Source organism: Oncorhynchus mykiss, chromosome 19, assembly GCF_013265735.2.
Source record: "Oncorhynchus mykiss isolate Arlee chromosome 19, USDA_OmykA_1.1, whole genome shotgun sequence".
NCBI classification, from domain to species: Eukaryota; Metazoa; Chordata; class Actinopteri; order Salmoniformes; family Salmonidae; genus Oncorhynchus; species Oncorhynchus mykiss.
The window spans coordinates 22,757,262-22,775,551 of record NC_048583.1 but is presented as its reverse complement, the minus strand read 5'-3'; the positions used below and the strand labels follow the sequence as shown (position 1 = coordinate 22,775,551).

At 39.8% G+C, this 18,290-nt stretch overlaps 1 protein-coding gene across 1 annotated transcript; it reads right to left on the bottom strand.

Annotated features, from left to right (window-relative positions):
• Window positions 1-2,439: 2,439 nt before the first annotated feature.
• LOC110497490 (guanylate cyclase soluble subunit alpha-1) lies at window positions 2,440-17,019 on the bottom strand. The gene is made up of 8 exons (XM_021573620.2): window positions 15,291-17,019; window positions 14,977-15,038; window positions 14,495-14,589; window positions 13,471-14,255; window positions 10,597-11,082; window positions 8,577-8,720; window positions 4,566-4,720; window positions 2,440-3,386 (listed from the first exon to the last, which is right to left on the bottom strand). Exons 1-8 carry the CDS (start codon window positions 15,531-15,533, stop codon window positions 3,191-3,193), a joined length of 2,166 nt encoding a protein of 721 aa, XP_021429295.2. The 5' UTR covers window positions 15,534-17,019; the 3' UTR covers window positions 2,440-3,190.
• Between the last annotated feature and the right edge of the window lie 1,271 nt (window positions 17,020-18,290).

The following is an 18,290-nucleotide window of genomic DNA, read 5'->3' as shown; positions in this document are numbered from 1 at the left end:
CCCCAACAACAACTGGTCACTGTCAATTAAGGCAGGTAATTAATTGCATCCACCTGGTGTCCCAAATCTATATCAGTCCCTGATTAGAGGGGTTAGAATGAAAAAACTGGCTTTGAGGTCCAGAGGGAATAGAGTGCAGTTTTGAACATAATCTCCTTTGTGTGAAAATACAAAACAAACTTTGAGCAAATGTTTGATCCTCACATTGTTGCAGTGCAATATCAAACTACAGGTACAGTGCCTTGCGAAAGTATTCGGCCCCCTTGAACTTTGCGACCTTTTGCCACATTTCAGGCTTCAAACATAAAGATATAAAACTGTATTTTTTTGTGAAGAATCAACAACAAGTGGGACACAATCATGAAGTGGAACGACATTTATTGGATATTTCAAACTTTTTTAACAAATCAAAAACTGAAAAATTGGGCGTGCAAAATTATTCAGCCCCTTTACTTTCAGTGCAGCAAACTCTCTCCAGAAGTTCAGTGAGGATCTCTGAATGATCCAATGTTGACCTAAATGACTAATGATGATAAATACAATCCACCTGTGTGTAATCAAGTCTCCGTATAAATGCACCCGCACTGTGATAGTCTCAGAGGTCCGTTAAAAGCGCAGAGAGCATCATGAAGAACAAGGAACACACCAGGCAGGTCCGAGATACTGTTGTGAAGAAGTTTAAAGGCGGATTTGGATACAAAAAGATTTCCCAAGCTTTAAACATCCCAAGGAGCACTGTGCAAGCGATAATATTGAAATGGAAGGAGTATCAGACCACTGCAGATCTACCAAGACCTGGCCGTCCCTCTAAACTTTCAGCTCATACAAGGAGAAGACTGATCAGAGATGCAGCCAAGAGGCCCATGATCACTCTGGATGAACTGCAGAGATCTACAGCTGAGGTGGGAGACTCTGTCCATAGGACAACAATCAGTCTTATATTGCACAAATCTGGCCTTTATGGAAGAGTGGCAAGAAGAAAGCCATTTCTTAAAGATATCCATAAAAAGTGTTGTTTAAAGTTTGCCACAAGCCACCTGGGAGACACACCAAACATGTGGAAGAAGGTGCTCTGGTCAGATGAAACCAAAATTGAACTTTTTGGCAACAATGCAAAACGTTATGTTTGGCGTAAAAGCAACACAGCTGAACACACCATCCCTACTGTCAAACATGGTGGTGGCAGCATCATGGTTTGGGCCTGCTTTTCTTCAGCAGGGACAGGGAAGATGGTTAAAATTGATGGGAAGATGGATGGAGCCAAATACAGGACCATTCTGGAAGAAAACCTGATGGAGTCTGCAAAAGACCTGAGACTAGGACGGAGATTTGTCTTCCAAAAGACAATGATCCAAAACATAAAGCAAAATCTACAATGGAATGGTTCAAAAATAAACATATCCAGGTGTTAGAATGGCCAAGTCAAAGTCCAGACCTGAATCCAATCGAGAATCTGTGGAAAGAACTGAAAACTGCTGTTCACAAATGCTCTCCATCCAACCTCACTGAGCTCGAGCTGTTTTGCAAGGAGGAATGGAAAAAAATGTCAGTCTCTCGATGTGCAAAACTGATAGAGACATACCCCAAGCGACTTACAGCTGTAATCGCAGCAAAAGGTGGCGCTACAAAGTATTAACTTAAGGGGGCTGAATAATTTTGCACGCCCAATTTTTCAGTTTTTGATTTGTTAAAAAAGTTTGAAATATCCAATAAATGTCGTTCCACTTCATGATTGTGTCCCACTTGTTGTTGATTCTTCACAAAAAAATACAGTTTTATATCTTTATGTTTGAAGCCTGAAATGTGGCAAAAGGTCGCAAAGTTCAAGGAGGCCGAATACTTTCGCAAGGCACTGTAACTGCCAAAATAATGAAAACACTTGAGTAAATAAAGGATACAAAGTATATTGAAAGCAGCTGCTTCCACATAAGTGTGGTTCCTGAGTTAGTTAAGCAGTTAACATCCCATCACGCTTAAGATCATGTATAAAAATGCTGGGCAGGCCATTATTTTGGCTACCATGGCTATGCCACATAGGATGACAATGCCTCCATTCACAGGGTAGGACTAGTCACTGAATGGTTTGATGAGCATGAAAACTATGTAAACCATATGCTCAGTCACCAGATCTCAACCCAATTGAACACTTAAGGGAGATTCTGGAACGGAGCCTGAGACAACATTTTCCACCACTTTCAACAAAACATCAACTGATCAAATGTATCATGAAAGAATGGTGTTGCATCCCTCCAATAGTTTCCAGACACTTATATAATCCATGCCAAGGTGCACTGACGATATTCTGGCTCGTTGTGGCCCAACGCCCTATTAAGGCATTTTATGTTAGTGTTTCAATTATTTGGGCAGTTACCTGTTCTATAACTATGCTCGCAGGAAAACTGAAAATATATTCCAAACATCAGAGTAGTAGAACAAAACTGTTAATCACAATATTTATTGTCGCTTGGACAATACAAAACTAATCACAGTAATAAATATTAATTGGAATGGAAGCACATTCATTGTGTTCTAGCATTGCCGTGACATTAGTTCATGTGTAATTCTCTTTAAACGGATAGTTCAACTAAATTCCAAAATGACATATTGGTTTCCTTGGCACTTAGCCTGTATGCAGTCTAAGGACAAGATGGGGCGAAAAATGCAGGGATATTGACTTGCATTTGGAGACCAGTTAATCCAAATTAAAGCATGGATTGCTTTCTTAATTTGTCCATAGACTGCTTATAGGGTAAGGAAACCAATATGTAATTTTGTAATTTGGGTGACTATCCCAATGTGTGATTAATACCTGTATGTATTTACATGGTAGTTACATAGGCAGTTGTAGTATAATTACAGTTTTAAGAAATTACGTGAATCTGGTGAGGTGAATAAACCAGTGAAAGCATACAAAATGTACATCTAGCGATTTTGTAAGAGAATAATCAACATTTCTACATCCCCTAAAGAAATCTACAGCAACGGGTGCTAGCTGTATTTAGACCTGGATACAAATATTAGTTTTCTTTCAAATACTCTACTCGATTGAGCTTGCATGGCACGATGGAAGCAATGGAATATTGCTAAAAGTGCAAACTCTGCCAATTTGGCGCTCCAGGCAGGCTCAATCAAACGCTCAAAGATTTCAAATATTAATTGAACCCAGGTGTGGCTGTGTCTCATCATCTATCTATGTTTTCTCAACCATGAAGTTTGTATTGCTGTAGCATGGTTCAGTAGTCTCACAGTCACTTGTGGTTTTGACCGACCATTGATCAAAATCCTCCAAGAAGTAACAAACACCAGGAATATCCGGCGGAAAGTTTGGCGGAAGATCCTGTCTGGTCCGGGGAATGAAGACGAACTCTGGACAATCTTTCAGCAATCTGGAAACTCAAAAGAACAAATGAACCATTATGAATGTAAATATAACGTTTTAGTGTGTGCTGCAGATAGAAATGGGGGCTATGGGGCTCTCTATTCAATCAACATTGGATCCTGTTTCCTGTGCAAGGCCACATAAACTATTTATCTTGTACTGTGAGAACGTGTGTATGAATGTATTGTATAACACAGTTGCTGAAACCAAAAAGCAACTCAACTGGATAGGAAGTTATACACGTTCTCTTGAAACACACGAACAATGTTGTTTTGCCTTTCTTACAAAAAATATACAGTAACATATCAACCAATTACACTGTAATTACACTATAACATATTGTTACAGCTTACTTTAGTAACTGCATTATAATAATAAAGAGCACCGCAGTTAATATGTAACAATGTTGTTAATGTAGTAATTACAGTGTTATTACACAGGTGCAAGAAGGACTTTATGGAAGTGCTACCAAATACCCAGGTAATGTTTGGACACACTTTTTAGAGGCCCCAATGCCAGGGCTATTCTATTACAGTCCGAGAGAACAACCATACACCTTCTGGTTTTCATTCTTTCCTTTCAATCGGGGACAGATTCAGACTTGGGAATGCAGGTGGGTGAACTTTCTGGCCAATCAAGTGTTTTGTGAAACTGTTTTCAACTGTGTCCATAAAGAGACCACACTGAACATCCAATAATGTTTGTAGTAAAGACCTTGGCTTTAGTGACTATGACAAATGTTGGGCAGCCAAATTAGGGTTCAAATTCTATGACCAAATAGTACAGATTCAGGCAAGACCTGTAGACAACATAGGGTTTAATGGTCTATCTTATGATGAATGCCAGTGCATCTTTTATTATCACAGTGAGTCAGGTAGTTTGTCATTTGAAGAGCACCACACAAAACATAATTTACTGTGTGACTTTTGTGATATACAGTGTGATTCAAGTGAATGAGACATTAAAATAATACATTATAAATACATACATGCTAATGACAAGTCCAATGATGCATTATAACCACATCATAATGATACATGTGATCATCAATGCAAAGTGTAAACACAAGACTTTTCAAAATATAATATTTTTTAAATGTAAAACATTAGCTAGTGTCTGAGCTTAGGGAGATCTGGCAGTAAAATTGACTATAAAATATTTTGGAATTGCAGAAGTTTTAAGTCACCTGTGGGTTGTGGGGCTAACGTTGATTCTTCCAGGTACGCTACAGGACTCAAACTTATTTGCCAATGTGACGTTGTTGCCAAACAGACAGTAGCGCGGCATCATCACGCCAACAACACCGGCCAGAACTGAGCCAGTGTGCAGGCCAATTCGCATCTGTAAATAAAAATATATAATTTGTGCTGAGGGGAAAAACTACAACATTAAATCAAAGCTTTGTTGATTATATTAAGTTTTCCTTTGAAGTGACAGCTATAAGGTGAAATCAACTAAAATCCAATATAAATATTTGTATATTCGAAAAGTAAGATTTCCAAGACACTCTTTAAAGAACAATCAAGTCATTGCAACTCATATCTTTTCGGGAAATCACATTTATATAGCAATTTTCCAGATGCTCAAAGCGCTTTCATAGTAGGGAGGAAACTCACCTCATCCACCACCATGTGGCACCCACTTTGGTCATGCAAGGCAACCATTTGTGCCGGAAGGCTCAGCACACATCAGAAAGCATGGTGTAGAGGTGAGGGGTGACATATGCCAATTAGGAATGACAGGGATGATTAGGTGGCCATGATGGAAATGGGGTCAGGACACCCCTACTCTTTCGAGTGAAATTGTAATGACCGTAGAGTCAAGATATCCGTTTAACATCCTCTCCGAAGGAGTAGGGCAGTCCCATGATAGACAGCAGAGAGCGTTGGATTGCAGCATTATATGTGTGTGTTCTGTGTGTGTGTTCTGTATGTGTGTTCGAGAGGCAGCGCCTTCTTGACCACACAGGGCACAAAGTTGTGTTTTAGAAGTTACCTGAATGTGATTTAGGCCTGCTTTTTGGAGCATGCTAACCAAAGGGGTATACAAAGTAGAGGTCAACCGATTATGATTTTTCAATGCTGATACCGATTATTGGAGGACCAAAAAAGGCCGATACCGATTAATCGGACAATTTTTTTATTTATTTGTAAAAATGATAATTACAACAATACTGAATGAACACTTATTTTAACTTAATATAATACACCAATAAAATCAATTTAGCCTCAAATAAATAATTAAACATATTCAATTTGGTTTAAATAATGCAAAAACAAAGTGTTGGAGAAGAAAGTAAAAGTGCCATATGTGCCATGTAAGAAAGCTAACGTTCAAGTTCCTTGCTCAGAACATGAGAACATATGAAAGCTGGTGGTTCCTTTTAATATGAGTCTTCAATATTCCCAGGTAAGAAGTTTTAGGTTGTAGTTATTATAGGAATTATAGGACTATTTCTCTCTATACCATTTGTATTTCATTCATCTTTGACTATTGGATGTTCTTATAGGCACTTTAGTATTTATTGCCAGTGTAACAGTATAGCTTCCGTCCCTCTCCTCACCCATACCTGGGTTCGAACCAGGAACACATCGACAACAGCCACCCTTGAAGCATCGTTACACATCGCTCCACAAAAGCCGCGGTCCTTGCAGAGCAAGCGGAACAACTACTTCAAGGTCTCAGAGCGAGTGACGCTTGAAACGCTATTAGCGCGCACCACGCTAACTAGCTAGCCATTTCACGTCGGTTACACCAGCCTAATCTCGGGAGTTGATAGGCTTGAAGTCATAAACAGCAGAACTGCTGGCAAAACGCACGAAAGTGCTGTTTGAATGAATGCTTACGAGCCTGCTGGTGCCTACCATCGCTCAGTTAGACTACTCTATCAAATCATAGACTTAGTTATAACATAATAACACACAGAAATACTGGCAACTGCTGGCAAAACGCACGAAAGTGCTGTTTGAATGAATGCTTACTAGCCTGCTAGTGCCTACCATCACTCAGTCAGACTACTCTATCAAATCAAATCATAGACTTAGTTATAACATAATAACACACAGAAATACGAGCCTTAGGTCATTAATATGGTCAAATCTGGAAACTATCATTTCGAAAACAAGATGTTTATTCTTTCAGTGAAATACGGAACCGTTCCGTATTTTATCTAACGGATGGCATCCATAAGTCCAAATATTCCTGTTACATTGCACAACCTTTAATGTTATGTCATAATTACGTAAAATTCTGGCAAATTAGGCGGCCCAAACTGTTGCATATACACTGACTCTGCGTGCAACGAACGCAAGAGAAGCTACACAATTTCACCTGGTTAATATTGCCTGCTAACCTGGATTTCTTTTAGCTAAATATGCAGGTTTAAAAATATATACTTGTGTGTATTGATTTTAAGAAAGGCATTGATGTTTATGTTTAGGTACACATTGGAGCAACGATACGCACCGCATTGATTATATGCAATGCAGGACACGCTAGATAAACTAGTAATATCATCAACCATGTGTAGTTAACTAGTGATTATGATTGATTGATTGTTTTTTATAAGATAAGTTTAATGCTAGCTAGCAACTTACCTTGGCTTACTGCATTCGCTTAACAGGCAAGCTCCTCGTGGAGTGCAATGTAATCAGGTGGTTAGAGCGTTGGACTAGTTAACTGTAAGGTTGCAAGATTGAATCCCCCGAGCTGACAAGGTAAAAATCTGTCATTCTGCCCCTGAACGAGGCAGTTAACCCATCGTTCCTAGGCTGTCATTGAAAATAAGAATGTGTTCTTAACTGACTTGCCTAGTTAAATAAAGATTAAATAAAGGTGTAAAAAAAAAAAAAAAAAAAAAAATGGGCCAAATCGGTGTACAAAATTACCGATTTGCGATTGTTATGAAAACTTGAAATCGGCCCTGATTAATCGGCCATTCCGATTAATCGGTCGTCCTCTAATACAAAGCAGGATCTATGAGTTAGCCAGCTACTTTGGATAAACAACCAGAAATAACTATTGATTTTCTAGTTCATTAGGAAAGCTAAACTTCTCCTAAAGAGCGGGCTAACTCCTTGATCCTGCTTTGTAGTGTACCCCTTGTTTTGTGTTCAATGACGCTAATGATTAACTGTAGCAAAGTGAACGAATCCAATTCATGGATCACTGACTCTTTGGGTCCATAATCTGTGTTTTTATCCCCAATTTCGTGGTATCCAATTGGTAGTTACAGTCTTGTCTCATCGAAACACTGTACACTGCAATGGGACAAGGACATCCCTGCCGGCCAAACCCTCCCCTAACCCAGACAACGCTGGGCCAATTGTGCTCCGCCCCATGGGTCTCCCTGTCACAGCCAGCTGCAACAGAGCCTGGACTCAAACCCAGAATCTCTAGTGGCTTTAGACCACTGCCCCACTTGGGGGGCTGGGAAGTAATCTTATACAATGTGTGACTCTATCGCGATCAATTGATCTAATCAATTTCTGAAAAAGAGAATATGTATAATTAAATTGAGAGTTTATATAAATTGTCATAATAAAACATATTTGGTAGCGGAAGAACCTTTGGGGAAATCGAGTCTAGAGTTCCAAAATTATTATTATTATAATTAAATAGCCTACCTAAAAGATGTAATGAGTTCTGTCAAGGTCTGTCAAGTTAAACAAAATAATAAAATCAATTATAAAAGCTGGTGGTGTATTTAATATAGGCTATCTCAATAAACAATAACTAATCAAATGTGAAAAGGGGAAAATGGGGAAAAAGGGGAAAATGTTGGAAACCCTTATTGTATTGTGTACATTGTATCCATTACCTCTATTTCTCCTGTTTCAGAACCATTACCATTCTTCAGCCCCATGTACATCTCTGTCTGTGTGTGTGAATAAAATTACTCTGAGGTCGCCTCATTCCCCTCTTAATGGGGCAGGTGCTAGCGTGTCATAGATCAGCCCAAATGGAGAGTTGCTCTCTTTCAGATGAAAATATTGTCATTCTTGATATAAATAAAAACCAGCTACCAGGGAACAACTTTATCTACATTTTGAGCAAATTGCATAACAGTAGAAAAGCGTGAAAATCTATTTTGTGTACAAAACTGTCCAGGCAACTTCCTGTGCTACTCAGTGCCGTTCTGAAAGGGTCTTTCCATTGATGGTTTCACACTGTGAAGAAGGTAAGCCGTAACACTCACCTTGATTGGCTCGCCAGTGGGCGTCCTGACCTCATCGGACAGCTCCATCATCTTCAGCGCCATGAGGGCAATCTGCACTGCGTGAGTCTCGCTCTCCTTGTGCAAGCCACCAGCCACACAGTACGCATCACCGATAGTCTCCACCTAGATACAGTAGAATAGAATAGTTTAATATCCCATAGGCAAACTACATGACATACAGTTGACTTCATCACAAGACTTGTATAATATCTTGTTTAATACTATTAAACTTTTTTTATTTAAGACCTGCCCCCATGGTCTACAGACCCTGTTCTTAATTTATACATTGACTGTATAGAGAGAGAATAATAGTTGTATGGTGTATGCATAGTACTTTATGTTGAAGGATTGTTTTTTTTAGCCCTTTTAATTCCTTGATTTGTGCGCGTTAGACCATTCCAATTCATAACCTCCTAATGAGAAGCACAAGTAATGGAAAACACGTCAAATCAAGTGAGCAAAAACTACTGTACCTATTTTAATTTGTCACACAGTCTTCCCCTACGGGTAGAGATGTTGACACATTCGAACACTAGCACATTAAAACAATCAACAGGGCCAATTTAATCAGTGTGAATTAGCATCAAAATAGTTCTTCTGGGAGGTGTTTTACTCTGGAGCAGGAGAGCACTCGACAGTTGTGTGGTAGTGGTTGAGGTGAACAAAGTCGAATGTCCCAAATGGCATTCTATACAGTGTTTGTAGTGCAATATAAAGGGACTAGAGTGCCATTTGGAAAGCAGACAAAATCTATTTTTGGATCGGGAGTGGAAACAGAGGTCCTAAAGGAACCTCTGACTTCCCAGTACTTTACGAAAGATCTGTCAGACATGCTGCTCTCCTCTGTTATACTTCAGTGACACACTGATTACATTAACCAAACTCCCCGCAGATTACAAGACAGTTGGCTGAGAGCAAGCAAGTTTGGCCATGAGACAAGTACAGTCTGTTCTTTAAGAAATAATAAACCCAAATAAAATGGTGGAATTGTGTCATTTTTGTCCAATACTTGTGGAATCTATGAGAGAACGCAACGAAAATTACTTTTCTACCATGAACTTAAAGTACTTTTGTGCCTAAATCACAGAAGAAGAAACAACCATGATCTTTCCCCTTTTTGGAGCCTGTGCATCTGTTTTATATGGATCCTACTCTTATTCTGGAGTAGACCTTTTAATTATTGATGACTTAAGAATACACAACTATTATTCTCTCTAAATTGCTTTGGTCAAGACATAACTGTTGAGTATTGTCTATATTAATACATTGATGAATTATTGCTAAATTATGCAAAAGCATGAGGTAGACAAGCCTCCACTCTCAAATGATTCATATCAGTAAACACGTTCTTATGAAACGCTATCGAAGAGCAACATGAAGCATATCTTACCTTAAGACCTCCATGGCTAATTCAATTCAAATGAAGCTGTATTCATGATGGGATCAACATAATATGGGAATGCCAGCAAGGGTCTGTAGTCAACAACATAAATTGTTGTTCTAAAAATAAACGGTTGATATTAACATAAGATTATATAGAGGGCCTTATTCATTCAATCCAAAACTGGTAACAAGGGTTGTGGAATAAGACTATAGCAACATTTGGGCACATTTGGAGTCCATTTCTCAATAATGTAAATTTTTGCTGTATAAAAAACCTAATCTTGCTTTCTTACACTGTAAGGCCATTTTTGCTGTTCCATTTTAACTGCTGTTTTACTGAGTAATTATATTATAACCTGGTACTTTCTGGTACTTAATTGGGAGGAATTCCACACACTACATTGTACCAAATGGTGGGTGGTGCATAGTGTTTCAATTAATTCAATCTATCCCCATAAACAAATGTATTCTGTGGTTATTATTATGAATTTAATTTCACCTTCATCATTCCAAGTAATTACCAGGCACTTTGTAAAATAAAGCATAACCACAATGTTTAGTTGTATCCGGTAAATCTGATTTTGATTGAGTTTCCTTGGGCCTTGCTGTAACACACCTTGTATACATCCAGCTCCCCGCAGTGGTGGTCAAAGCGTGTGTACAGCTCATTGAGCATGGTGACCACCTGCATAGGCGTGCATCGTGAGCACACGGCCGTGAAGCCTACGATGTCCGAGAACAGCATGGTGACATGCTCAAACTCCCTGGCATCCACCGTGTGGCCTTGCCAAAGTTCCTGGGCCACCGTCCCCGGGAAAATGGTGAAAAGCAGATCCACTGTCCTCTTCTTCTCTTCCTCCAGGGCGAGGTGAGCGTGCTCCAGGGCCGCCTTGGCCTTGCCTAGGCGCTTCTTCAAGCCATCTTGGGCCTTGGCCTGCTCGCCCACCAGGACCACGTCACGCAGGGCGTTGTGGATGGGGATGTCAGACAGGTAGAGGCCACGGCCAGTCAGCTCCTCCAGCTTGTCTACGCACGGCGAGCCCAGGAAGAGGATGACATTAGACTCTGAGATGCAGATCATCTGGCCTTTCAGGTCCATGAGCTAGAAGAGAGGGAAACAAGACATGAGATAAATGGCTTTGTCCGGGTACTCCATGCTAAATGGTACATACACAGTCATGTCCAAAATTATTGGCACACTTGATAAAGATTAGCAAAAAAGACTGTATAAAATAAATTATACAAATAGTGAGCTACATTGTATTCTCAAATACAATTGTTCAGAGAAAGAGATTTTGTTTAACAAGTCATTAAAAAATATATATGGGCACCCCTTGTTTTCAAAACTCCACCACCCTCCCCTTGCAAGGATAACGGCACGGAGCTTTTATCTAAAATGTTTTATGAGACTGGAGAACACACTGGGAGGGATCTTAGACCATTCCTCCATACAGAATCTTTCCAGATCCTTTATATCCTTCATCTGCTCTTGTGGACTGATATATTCAATTCAATGCCCTCTTCAATTCAAACCACAGGTTTTCAATGGGGTTCAAGTATGGAGACTGAGATGGCCATTGCAAAATGTTGATTTTGTGGTCAGTTAACCATTTCTTTGTGGATTTTGATGTGTGCTAAGTGGTTATTTTCCTGCTGGAAGATCCACTTGCGGCCAAGTTTCAGCCTCCTGGCAAAGGCAACCAGGTTTTTGGTCAAAATGTCCTGATACTTGGTAAAGTTAACAAGGGCCCAAGGACCAATGGAAGAAAAATAGCTTTGCTAACCAGTATTGGTAATTGAATTGGAACCAGTGCTATGGTCAGATGACATGAAAATAGAGCTTTTGACACTCACACCAGTGGTGGGTTTAGCATCAAAAGAACGAATCATTTGTAGAAAATAACCTCATACCTACTGTAAAATATTGTGGTGGATCTTTGATGTTATGGGGATATTTTGCTTCCACTAGTTCTGGGGCCATTGTCAAAGTCAATGGCATCATGAACTACCAAGTACCAGGACATTTTAGCCAAAAACCTGGTTGCCGCTGCCAGGAGGCAGAGGACTGTTAAGAATACAAGATCAAGTGGATCTTCCAGCAAGACAATAATCTCTAGCAGCACATCAAAATCCCAAAATCAACAGCCTGATCAACTCTATGCAAAGGACATGTGTCGCGCTGCATGAGGCGAATGGTCACACCTAATTCATTTATTTCTGTTGACAGAATATCTTTGTAGTTCTACAAATGGTCTGACTCACTGGAAGAAATAAGAGACTTTGATGGGTGAACTGATTTGACATAGTGCCTCCAATTCAACCTGGTTCTCAGAGCATTTCATATTATTCTTAACGTAAATCCAAGACACATTTAATATGTTATGTTTGGTATGGTATATATTCATTTGTTGATGTCCATCAGCCATTTTGTATGACATGTTATGAATTACAATTCATATTATATGTTACGAATTTGCAAATGTCCTTTTTGTTAACAATTTGCAAAATGTACTATATGTTACGAATTTGCAAAACGTATGACATGTTACGAATTCTAGCTAGGTGGCTAACATTTGCTGGCTGGCTAACATTAACTAGGCTAGGGGTTAGGGGTTAAGGTTAGAGTTAAGTTTAGGAGTTAGGTTAAAGGGTTAAGGTTAGGGTTAGCTTTAATAATTATGGTTAGAGAAATGGTTAGATAAAAGGGTTACGGTTAGGGTTAGGGGATGTGTTAGCTAACATTCTAAGTAGTTGCAAAGTAGCTAAAATTAGTACCTAGTTGAAAAGTTGCTAATTAGCCAATGTTGTCTGTGATGAGATTTGAACTTGCAACCTTTGCGTTATACGCCTACCCATCCACCGTGACCAACCTCCCTACTTTTTTTTATGCCTTAAGTAACCATCCGTCTTATGTAACCATACCAAACGTACCATATCATATTCATTTTAGTGTCCCGGATTTAGATTTACTATGTTACGTCTAGTCTATGAGACCCGGCTGTCCAATTCCATCCTGGGCTTATATTGTTCTCTACCTCAGGGGGAGCATTCCGCTAATTAGCACATACTAATTAACAACGTGGCATTTTGCCTTTCTGAAGGGCTATTTTTAACATCAAACCTGCATTAGACAACCTTCAATACCTTGTTAGGCATTCGTCTCAACTCCAAGGGGTCATATCCAGCAGACCTGAGTTCAAATGGTTTTGCAAATCAAAGACTTTGAGTGTTTGCTTGAGTCAACAGAAAGTGGATGTTTCAAGGGATACAGTATTTTCCACCTAACTTTGCACTGAAAAGCAATAGTGGGACCTCCACTCAGGCGTCTTTCTATGGCTGCTATGTTAGGTTAGCTTGAGCCTGCCTGGACTGCCGAATAGGTGGGTTTGCACTTGGTTCCATTGAACCAGGCGAGCTCAATGAAGCATCACTCAAGACTTCAAATACTATTTGAACCCAGGTCTGATATCCAGTCAAAACAGGGTCATACCCTCCCTGTGTCATCGGCCATGGAGCCCCCTTGGTGCTTTATCCGAATGATGAACTGTGTGTTCAGCATAGTCAAGATGCCTTGGAAGGTGCACCTGATCTGGGGTGTGACGATGGCAAAGTTCTCCTGGAAGGCAGCGGGCCGCCTCAGGCCATCCTTCCGGCTAAGCCTCTTCCGGAGGCCGTCCCCGATTTGCAACAAGCCCAGGTCCTGATCCAGAAAGAGGTGGAAAGGGAAGGTGGAGGAGAAGAGCGAGGTGGGCATGGTCCCAACCGACGTGGCCCTCATGGGACTGGGGCTCAGGCTCTTGGCATCCTTCACCACCACCGAGTAGAGCAGGCTGGGCTGCCGGGGCCCAGCTTGGAACTGCAAGGGGCCTACGCTCTCCTTGGTGCCTCCTTGAAGGTCCATCTCCATGTCCATGAACACCTCCACGGTGGTGTCGTAGAGCAGGCGGGCAGCCGCCTTGATGACCCCAGGGAAGAAGAACTCCGTGGTCTGCCCGGGGTTGAAGTAGTAGACGGTGTGCAGACCCAGATCCTTGTCCAGGCACAGCACCGACGCTGTTTCGTTGTTTACATTATCTGTTATTCTGTCTAGGTTGGCTTGCAGAGCGGCTGGTTCTGGCGGGTTTGGGACGATGCCCTGTTTCAACAGGACATTGAAGCTGTTCAGGAAGTCACTGAGGGCTCCCCCCACCACCCGCAGAATATGGCTGTCCTCTTCGAAGCACGTTTGGAACAGCTCCTCGCCAAGGGAGACTTTCAAAGCGTCCATGTGAATACCTGGTCGTAAAAGGAGAGCAAATGTAATAGAATAGAATAACATGATGTAAATAAAAATACAATACAATACTGTAGATAAGAATAGAAAACAATAGAATAGAATATTTGTATTGTCCACACAAGGTACAAATGTGTCTTGTTTCACAGAGGCATGAATATAACAGATGTTAACAACACCCACAACGGAATAAAAGCAACTCATGTTCAGTGTTGTTTGAATTTGATCACCTTCACAATACCTGTTTTGAGAGAATAATTCTTCATGATCTCCAGTAAATGCTCTGGTCGATCAAAGGTCCTATCTTGACAGATGTCTGCATAACACACGGAAGGGCTGTGGATAGAAATGACATCAGTGTTATATTAGTAAGCACTGCACTCACCACATGAATGAATGGGTTTAGATATCCTATTCCATGAAATCCAATGTAATGTTATGAAAAACTGTTTCTTAACCAAAGGTTTGACTATTTTTCCTATTCCTTGTATTCTCTTCAAAGCCATCTTGCTGATTGACCATATATAGGTCGTTATGCATGGGGCATCCATGCATGGCACGCAGTCAATAGGTATTCAATAAGAATAATAGCTGACCGCATTCAATTGAACATAACTGAACATAGTCATTTCTTATAATCATGACCTTTGACAATAATTAAATATCAGGGCAGAATAGTTTAAATCGTTAATTTCGCCAGCATTTATTGGACTTAGTTCTTACCATTTCTTGTCTAACGTATGCTGTTTCATCATTTGCAGAAAGGCAGTATGCAGTCTTTGAAACTGGAAAACAACAAGTCCAGAAGTTTATTGACAATATATGTGTATAAGAAATCTTATAGTTTGGCCCATTGCAATCACATTAACACAACAGCAAACAAATCATTTGGTTCGAGATTAGTTCCGATAGGTTACTGTACATGCTCCATGGTATAAACTGCTCTCTTCTGAGACGACACTCAACAACGGTGCACAACAGTCAATTCTGATTCTATTTTTGAGACATTTATTTATTGTAGCACAATCTCAATTTACCTCGGGACATACTAACTTGCGGATGCTCTCCCCTAATGAATGAAGATTGACTCTAGTCTTGCTTGTCTTCCTTTGAGGTAGCACCTCCGATACATGTCCATACACATCCTTGGAAATTGCCAGTACATCCCCGGTATGGTCACTTGTACGTTCCTCAAAGTCTCCGGGTTCGTCCACACGACCAATACCGGCGAATGGACATTCTCCAGAGATTTTCAGGTCTTTCAATTTTGTGCAAAACATTCTTAGTGGTTTATCCTCTTCTCTTTGTTACATGCAAATGTCTACATTTGGACACGCAAACTCCTGCCTCAGTTAGAAATTCCATTCCCACATCATGGCATTCACAAGGGAGCGAGGAGAAAAAATAGATTATTTTATGCGCATCCTCTCGTCTGGACAACTGTCTTTCTCCACTTCGTATGTTATAAATGATCCGCACCTACGCCAGCAACCACACACAATATTCATAGGAAATTACATGGCAAAATATGAGTGAAATACTATTACCACAAACCAATGAAAACCGACAGAAGAGTCCACCTGGCCAATCGATGCGCGAGTAGGTTGAGCTCTTAAAAAATGTATCAGTATGCAATACCTTGTAGGCTGCTACTACGGCATAAATCAATAACTAATTCACCATTTGTCACATAAACATCAAACTAGATATGATTTATTCTATAAATGTCTAGTATACTTTTACAACCTTTGCCTTGAATAGAAATCCAGTTTTGATTTGACAGAAATACATAAAATCTCAAAAATTGCATTTAAAGATGAAGAAATCTAATTCAGTGATTGTCTGAGAAAAAAGTTAAAATATGCATTTATTTGCAATAACTTTAAAGAAATGTTAATTTCAAGTGCAATTTGCTCTATCTGAAGTTAGACAAGGTTTACAATCTTAAATTGTATACCAAATCACTGTTTGCATTTTTAGTGCAGCAGTTACACATTTAAAGTAGTTACAAGGTACAACAGTAATTTATTTAAACGTCTCTAATTTAACAGCAAAGAGGCCCCTTCCAATCATTTTCTATTTTGCCTTTGTTGAAATCCTTCCTTGTCATCCCCAGACAAGCTGAATGGTACCATCTCTGGCACTCAGAGCATTCTATCTGCAGTGTTAAAAACATAAAACAGGGTTATGTTTATTTACATGCAAATTACAGTTCTGGAATACCCAAATTCTGTTACATGCTTTTGCAATAAGGAACATTTTCAAAATGAATTGGATTTTTGTTCAATTGCTCAATGGACTTTAAATGACATGCATTTGACCACAACCCTGACAGAAGCACACATAACTGTGGTGTTAATCATCGTTGAGTATTCAGGCAATATAAATAATATCGTAATAAAGGCATACATTTGCAAAAAATGTATGCGTTGATAAAAAAGGTTTAAAAATCAACATGCCAGAGGATCTACCCATTGGACGTAGGCTCGGCTGGGAGTTTATCATCGTTGGAATTGTATATTCTGCTTTACCACTAAAATCAGGTTCTTCAAAAGGTTATTCGAGGATCCATTGAAAGGGGTCCTTTGAGGAACCATTTTATAGGGTTCTTTGGAGAACTTAGAGAGGTTCCCCCACAGTTTTATTTTGAAGAACTCCTAAAGGATACTCTAGGAACCTTTTATTTTTAGAGTGTAGGAAGAGTCTTGGTGGTTCCAAACTTCTTCCATTTAAGAATGATGGAGACCACTGTGTTCTTGGGGACCTTCAATGCTGCAGACATTTTTTGGTACCCTTCCCCGGGTCTGTGCCTCGACACAATCCTGTCTCGGAGCTCTACGGAATATTCCTTCAACCTCATGGCTTGGTGTTTGGCATGACATGCACTGTCAACTATGAGTCCTTATATAGACAGGTGTGTGCCTTTCCAAATCATGTCCAATCAATTGAATTTACCATAAGTGGACTCCAATCAAGTTGTAGAAACATGTCAAGGATGATTAATGGAAACAGAATGCACCTGAGCTCAATTTTCGAGTCTCATAGAAAAAGGTCTGAATACTTATGGAAATAAGGTATTTCTGTTTAACTTTTTTAACACATTTGCCAAAATTTCTAAAAACCTGTTTTCGCTTTGTCAATACGGGCTATTGCGTGTAGATTGATGAGGAAAACATTGTATTTAATCCATTTTAGATTAAGGCTGTAATGTAACAAAATGTGGAAAAAGGGGTCTGAATACTTTCCGAATGCGCTGTACCTGTCTGCACTAACAGTACTTTGACAAAGTGCATCACGTCCTAATTATTGTTTCCAGGTGCATCCCAACCCTCAAAACAAGACACACCTGGAGACAAATTAGGGTGGATGCTTTAATCTTATGCAATTTACAGTAGTGTGTGCATACATTGTCATACAGGTGGCCCCAGCAGGATTCAAACCCACAATCCTAAAACTGCAAGCACCATGCTTTGCCAACTGAGCCACATATGACATGTTCAAATATATTTACATAATTACATAAATAATAATGTATCTCCCCTGGGTTAATGCCTAGCTACAGTGGGGCAAAAAAGTATTTAGTCAGCCACCAATTGTGCAAGTTCTCCCACTTAAAAAGATGAGAGAGGCCTGTAATTTTCATCATAGGTACACTTCAACTATGACAGACAAAATGAGAAAAAAAATCCAGAAAATCACATTGTAGGATTTTTTATGAATTTATTTGCAAATTATGGTGGAAAATAAGTATTTGGTCACCTACAAACAAGCAAGATTTCTGGCTCTCACAGACCTGCAACTTCTTCTTTAAGAGGCTCCTCTGTCCTCCACTCATTACCTGTATTAATGGCACCTGTTTGAACTTGTTATCAGTATAAAAGACACCTGTCCACAACCTCAAACAGTCACACTCCAAACTCCACTATGGCCAAGACCAAAGAGCTGTCAAAGGACACCAGAAACAAAATTGTAGACCTGCACCAGGCTGGGAAGACTGAATCTGCAATAGGTAAGCAGCTTGGTTTGAAGAAATCAAC

What these genes read in the sequence shown, in the direction of transcription:
- LOC110497490 (XM_021573620.2), bottom strand. Translation starts at nt 15,533, where the DNA reads ATGTTTTGCACAAAATTGAAAGACCTGAAAATCTCTGGAGAATGTCCA. An exon ending in TGGCCGATGACACAGGGAGG is followed by an intron (nt 11,083 to 13,470) that starts GTATGACCCTGT and finishes CCTCTCTTCTAG; the next exon opens with CTCATGGACCTGAAAGGCCA. An exon ending in CCACTGGCGAGCCAATCAAG is followed by an intron (nt 4,721 to 8,576) that starts GTGAGTGTTACG and finishes TTTTATTTACAG; the next exon opens with ATGCGAATTGGCCTGCACAC.